The following is a 5,425-nucleotide window of genomic DNA, read 5'->3' as shown; positions in this document are numbered from 1 at the left end:
TGCTGACGCCCATCCAAGTAATAAATATGTATATAAATGAATATTTAAAAAATTTATATATATACTTATTATTATTATTATTATTAATTTATATATTATATTTATTATTATTATTATTTTGTCAGGTTATTTGGACGTCATACGCACAGATTTGGTCATCCTTACCTAAATATTGTCATGATGATGAAGACATCTGTTTGACTGTTAGCCCTTTTATATGCTTCCATATAGTAGAGTGGCATCATCCAGATCGTGTGCTGAGACAGTTCAGGATGCAACAAACGATATCTTCGTTGTCCTATACACTCCCAAAACTACACCAAATCGATTTAAGAGGTAAGCACAACCAAGACTGACGTCAAATCCATGTGGAGTATTTATTCTACTGGCATGAACGACATGATCGTTGTGCTCAGGGAGAATTAACAGATGGGTCAGTTGTATCAGACGACTACTTTCCCTGGTACAATTCGATCACAAGGCGATTTTTCTCACCAGACGGTGCTTACTATTACTACATGGTAAGAGATTTCAAATTAGACATTTTTCATATATATAATATGAATATTGTTTAATTTTTTTTTTATTCTACAGAATAATTTTATCGGTGATGTTCAACAATATTTAATACAGAACAACCTACCAGAATTGGGTTCAATGTGTCCGCAAACATTGATGAACGTAGAAAGTATTATTCAACAAAGATGACTCAATGTTGCTGACACCGATCAAAGACGTATTCGTCGTAGACGACAACGACAACGGGGTGAATCTAATTTAGAGAGACATGAAGACAACCTCTTGAGGAGTGAGGGCCAGGGGAATCGTTTTTAAATCCCACATTGTATCATTTTCAAATTGCAAATCTCAAAAGAACTAATTGTAAATATTATTTAATATCATGATATTTTTTTTAATATGAGTGCAAGATGTTTTCATTGTAAATTAAATATATAATTAAGTTTAATAATGAAAGAATTAAGTTTAATAATTAAAAAAAATTATACAAATTTGGCATCAACAGAATCAAAAGTACAAATTTTATGTCCGTTGAGTTATACTAATTTTAGGATTGTTTGTCCAACAAATAAATTAGAACATTTGGATTACAAATTTTTCATTTATGAATTTTAGTTTTGTAAGCCAAATATAATTTTGTGTTTTACTTAAACTAGTAATTTGGAATAATAGAAGTATAAAATGATTCAAAACTCATCTCAAAGATTTGTACATTCAAATATTTACAAATTTCAAGCTTGTAAATTATGCAAACCTTCTAAAACTCATTATTCTAAATAATACAAACATAAATCATATGAATCTACGGGCTTCCCAATTCCAAAGTAATACAAACATAAATCATAAGAATCTAAGGGCTTCCCAATTCCAAAGTAATTTTTAGACTTTAAACCAAAAAAATTTATAAGCGAACTGCCGGTCAACCAGTCAGCTGATGACACATCAGCTGACTGGATTAAATGGTACACGAGTATGCCACATGAAATCGTGTACCGGGTACACGATTTCACTACCCTAAATCTGTCAATACTTTCCCAAAACACCTATTTTTTAAAATACTCTCCTCCAACCCTATTTTTGTCATTATTTATTAAAAAAAATATTATTTAAAAAAAATCGATTTACAAATCCCAAATAAGAGGAAACAATAAAACTATTTCGAATTTAAATTATTATTTTACGAAAAGCAAAATAAAATACACCAAATAAATCAGAAGTAAAACCAATGAAACCCAGAGAAAAATAATCAAATTCAAACAACGGCCAAAATTGCAAGAACAGCAACAAATACAGAGGCCAATGGGTTCAACCGCGTTGCATCGCCAAAATTCGGCAAACCAGTCCTTCCTCCTGGGGTAGACGGTGCCGGAGGAGAGTCTTCGGACGGGGGAGAGTCTTCTGACGGAGGAGAGTCTTCGGAGGGGGGAGAGTGTTCGGATGGGGGAGAATCGTCGGTTGGAGGGGAATCAGCCGGAGGAGAGTCGTCGGTTGGAGGGGAATCAGCCGGAGGAGAGTCAGAGGGAGGAGAGTCCGATGGAGGGGTATCACCGGAGGGAGTGCCGTCACCATTGTCGTAACCTGGATTTAAGAAAACAATCTAATTCACTGACATCGAAAAGAAACTAGAAAAACGATGAAAAGTTTTCCGATGAAGTGATGATACTCACAATCTGAAAGACTCCAGCCCAACACCATCTTCTCACGATTGAAGATAATACGATAACCAGTCATGAAGTTTTCTGCAAGAAAAAGAAAAAACAAGAAAGTCCCCAAGATCATAAGCGCTTTCTTCCAACGTCAAGATGAGAATTTTATCAAATCAGAACTATTTACGAGGCTTTGTCAAACTATAAGAACTAAAGTCTAATTATTGAAATCATAGGGATCCAAATTTGTAATTTAACCAAAAAAAAAAATGTAAAATAGGTTTTGGAGGCCTCACGTCCAATTAGATCAATATCAGTGCTTTTGAGAATGGCCAGACAAGCAGCACGACTACTACCTGAATCCTGGAACCCAAAGAAAGACAAACCCAGATCAACAAAGGCTCAAAAGATTGCAGAAACGTGTGAGATAATAAGCCATAAAAGCCAAAGCTCTCTCTAGTCTTCTCTTATCTAAAATCTGAAAATTACTTCAAATGTTCAGAGTACTCACATCAATAGGAACAACAATAAACAGATCTAAGGGGACAAAATCATCTCCACCCTTCATTGTAAAATTCAGCAACGGACGTTGAACGTCTTTTGAATTTGAACTGAAAATAATCCGGGTATGAATCAAAATCCAGGAATGTGTATCGAAAGAGAATAACTGGTTTCATTATGTATATCACAAGGTACTTACGGAAGTTCGTAGCAGTACTCAAATGGGAAACTAGAATCAAATGTAAAGCGCTTTAAGTCCATCCCTGCATCCATCTGCACAATAATTCTACGTAAAAACCAGAAATCCCATGAAATCATATGACATTTCCCAACAGAAGAAACTGCAGATAGCTTACTTGCTCAGAAATAGTAGAGTAAGCTGGTTCAGTTAGGTACGTAAACGAGGTACCAGAGTCGAAAATTGCAGTAAATGGAACATTGTTGGTTTTGTCTCCCACAATTATCTGATTGAAGGAAACATTGTAGGATTGACTGCCAAAGTGAAGGAGACAATCTAGTTAGAAAAACAAATTTCTCCAAGAGAAATGAAGGTCAGAGATTTTACTTTTTACACAAATTGAATATGGCTAAGTAGTGAAAAGTTCTTACAAGTGGAGCATGGAATTGAAGGGTGTTTCTTTTTGGCCTGCTGGGCCTGTGTCCCCAAAATCGATTCTCCCATAATTATCAAGTCCGAAACACATGGAGAATGAATCTGAGGTAAGCCCTTGGTCTGCTAAGAAGCTTGGAACTGATATCTTTTCCATGCCAAGCCCAATAAGACCATTGGGTGCTGCACTTCTTGCAAATATACCTGTCTGGACCTTGCCGCACCTGCCATGAAGAATTACATTTAGAGACAACAACACAACAAATTGCAGATGCTCTCTATAAGATCATTAAATACCCATCTTTTGCAGCAGTGGTTAAGATACAAAGTCAAATATAATTGGTTGTTTCATCCTATCTTAATTGGAAGGTCATTACAGAAGTTACAAAGTCGAAAATATTTGCTTATTCCATACAAAGTCAAATATTTGATGCAGCAGAACTCACCCAAAAGTAATCTTAGCCTCAACGGGTTTGAGTAGTGAATCATCAGTGGCTAAGTGCAATACGTCCTCTACCAAGTACCCAACCGACGAGGTATTAGCGGATAGGTAATTAATTTCATAAGGACATGTATTTTGGTTTGAAGTGCATTGGTTTGAAAGCTCGCACAAAGAGCTGCTGCAGGGAACAGTTGAGCTCGTTGTTGAATCACTTGGACTATAATGATTCAGCATAAACTGTTGAAAGATAAACAAATAAAGAATCAACCAATTGTTATAACCAGAGCATCAACTTCAAGATTTGCAACGTTGATTTAAATACCTGTCCCCCATCCGATGTGTTCAAATAAGTAAAACAACTGCGGCATTCACATGGTAACCAGAACAAATCGCTTCCCGTGTCCAACGCAACAAAGAAATCTAACGACGGCGTTCCGACCGAAACATTAGCGTAGTACAAACTGAAAACCCCCAAACGGAAAGGAAACAAGACAGAACAATTTAAGCAAAGATAATCAACAAAGAGAAAAATCAGAACTAAACTCATAAACAGAAAAAGAGAGAATAAGAAGCATTACAATCCCAACTCGGGGATGAAGAAGGTATCGTTGCCATAAGCGAACGTCAGCTGCGTATCATCAGCCAATCGCCGACCACGAACAAATCGATCACGGTGGACCATAGTCGCATAATATCCAGGGGTGTGTTTCTCCGGTAAACCTTCAGAGTGAAGAATCCCCTTAACCGAATCCGAAAAACGATGGTGGATGCTGAACTTAAACGAAGATGCGTCACCGCTTCTCAGGCCGCCGGCGAGAAGGAAAATAGAAAGAACCAGTAACATTTGAGCGCCGGAAGTGAACGTCCAGGCCATGGACGCCGATTGGAGTATTGAGAAAAGTTCCGGTGAGAAATCCGGGAAAGTGAGGAAGACATGAACGGAACTAAGAGTATAAATAGAATCGGAAGGGAGAAGAAAGTTTGACGGATTCAAGGAGGAAGAACATGAGATGAGAGAGAGAGAGAGAGAGGGGCGTTGAAGTTCAGAAGAAGATGAAATTGTGGACTTTGCTGTCCGAAGTCAAACATTTCTCTTCACGACGGGAAGGATATTTTTTTTAATGTGAATATTTTTTTTCCTCTTTTTTTTTTAAAAAAAAAAAAAACAAACTTTTTTTCTTTCTTTTTGTAATTTACGATAGATGGTCCATCAAGAGCCTATAAATCAAACAAGTGGCCCGGAAGTTTTATAATTCTTAAAAACTGCCCAAACGTCATTCATATTGAAAATTTCAATTCTTAAGGAGTTATTTGAGATTTTCGTACGGGTGCCTTTAAACTTTTTTATAAAAACTAGTTTGTTAGAGAAGTGAATCATGAAAGAGACCCTCTCATCAAACCTAGACTTCAAAGTTGATAGAATGAATACTATGTCATTTTGGGTTACATTCTTGTTGACAATTTGGCTTGGATTTTTAAACCATTTGAAAAGTAGATAACAAAAAAGAAATTTGAAGGTAGAAATAGTATCTTTAAACTTAATTTGTAAAAACAAAATGGTACCAAACGGGACCTTAATGATACAGTTTTTTTTATGGATTAGAAAGTTTAATAGTAGCATAACAATCAAGATTTTAAAATCAAATATAAATCCAGCCTGTGCAAATGTTTTAATCGCTTATACTTAAAATAAAATTAAGGACCAAA

At 36.0% G+C, this 5,425-nt stretch overlaps 1 protein-coding gene across 1 annotated transcript; it reads right to left on the bottom strand.

Annotated features, from left to right (window-relative positions):
- Positions 1 to 1,673: 1,673 nt before the first annotated feature.
- Positions 1,674 to 4,807, bottom strand: LOC120073962 (aspartyl protease family protein 1-like). Its single transcript, XM_039026888.1, has 10 exons — positions 4,297 to 4,807; positions 4,041 to 4,179; positions 3,723 to 3,955; positions 3,276 to 3,500; positions 3,023 to 3,158; positions 2,866 to 2,939; positions 2,677 to 2,776; positions 2,462 to 2,528; positions 2,187 to 2,258; positions 1,674 to 2,097 (listed from the first exon to the last, which is right to left on the bottom strand). Exons 1-10 carry the CDS (start codon positions 4,590 to 4,592, stop codon positions 1,772 to 1,774), a joined length of 1,668 nt encoding a protein of 555 aa, XP_038882816.1. The 5' UTR covers positions 4,593 to 4,807; the 3' UTR covers positions 1,674 to 1,771.
- Between the last annotated feature and the right edge of the window lie 618 nt (positions 4,808 to 5,425).

Source organism: Benincasa hispida, chromosome 3, assembly GCF_009727055.1.
Source record: "Benincasa hispida cultivar B227 chromosome 3, ASM972705v1, whole genome shotgun sequence".
NCBI lineage: Eukaryota > Viridiplantae > Streptophyta > Magnoliopsida > Cucurbitales > Cucurbitaceae > Benincasa > Benincasa hispida.
Note: the sequence above shows the minus strand (reverse complement) of the source record. Positions and strands in the feature narration are given on the sequence as shown.

Coding starts and splice junctions, on each gene's coding strand:
- LOC120073962 (XM_039026888.1), bottom strand. CDS start 4,592: ATGGCCTGGACGTTCACTTCCGGCGCTCAAATGTTACTGGTTCTTTCT. Junction 2,777..2,865: donor GAGTACTGCTACGAACTTCC/GTAAGTACCTTG, acceptor GATTATTTTCAG/TTCAAATTCAAAAGACGTTC. Junction 2,529..2,676: donor TTATTGTTGTTCCTATTGAT/GTGAGTACTCTG, acceptor TTTGGGTTCCAG/GATTCAGGTAGTAGTCGTGC.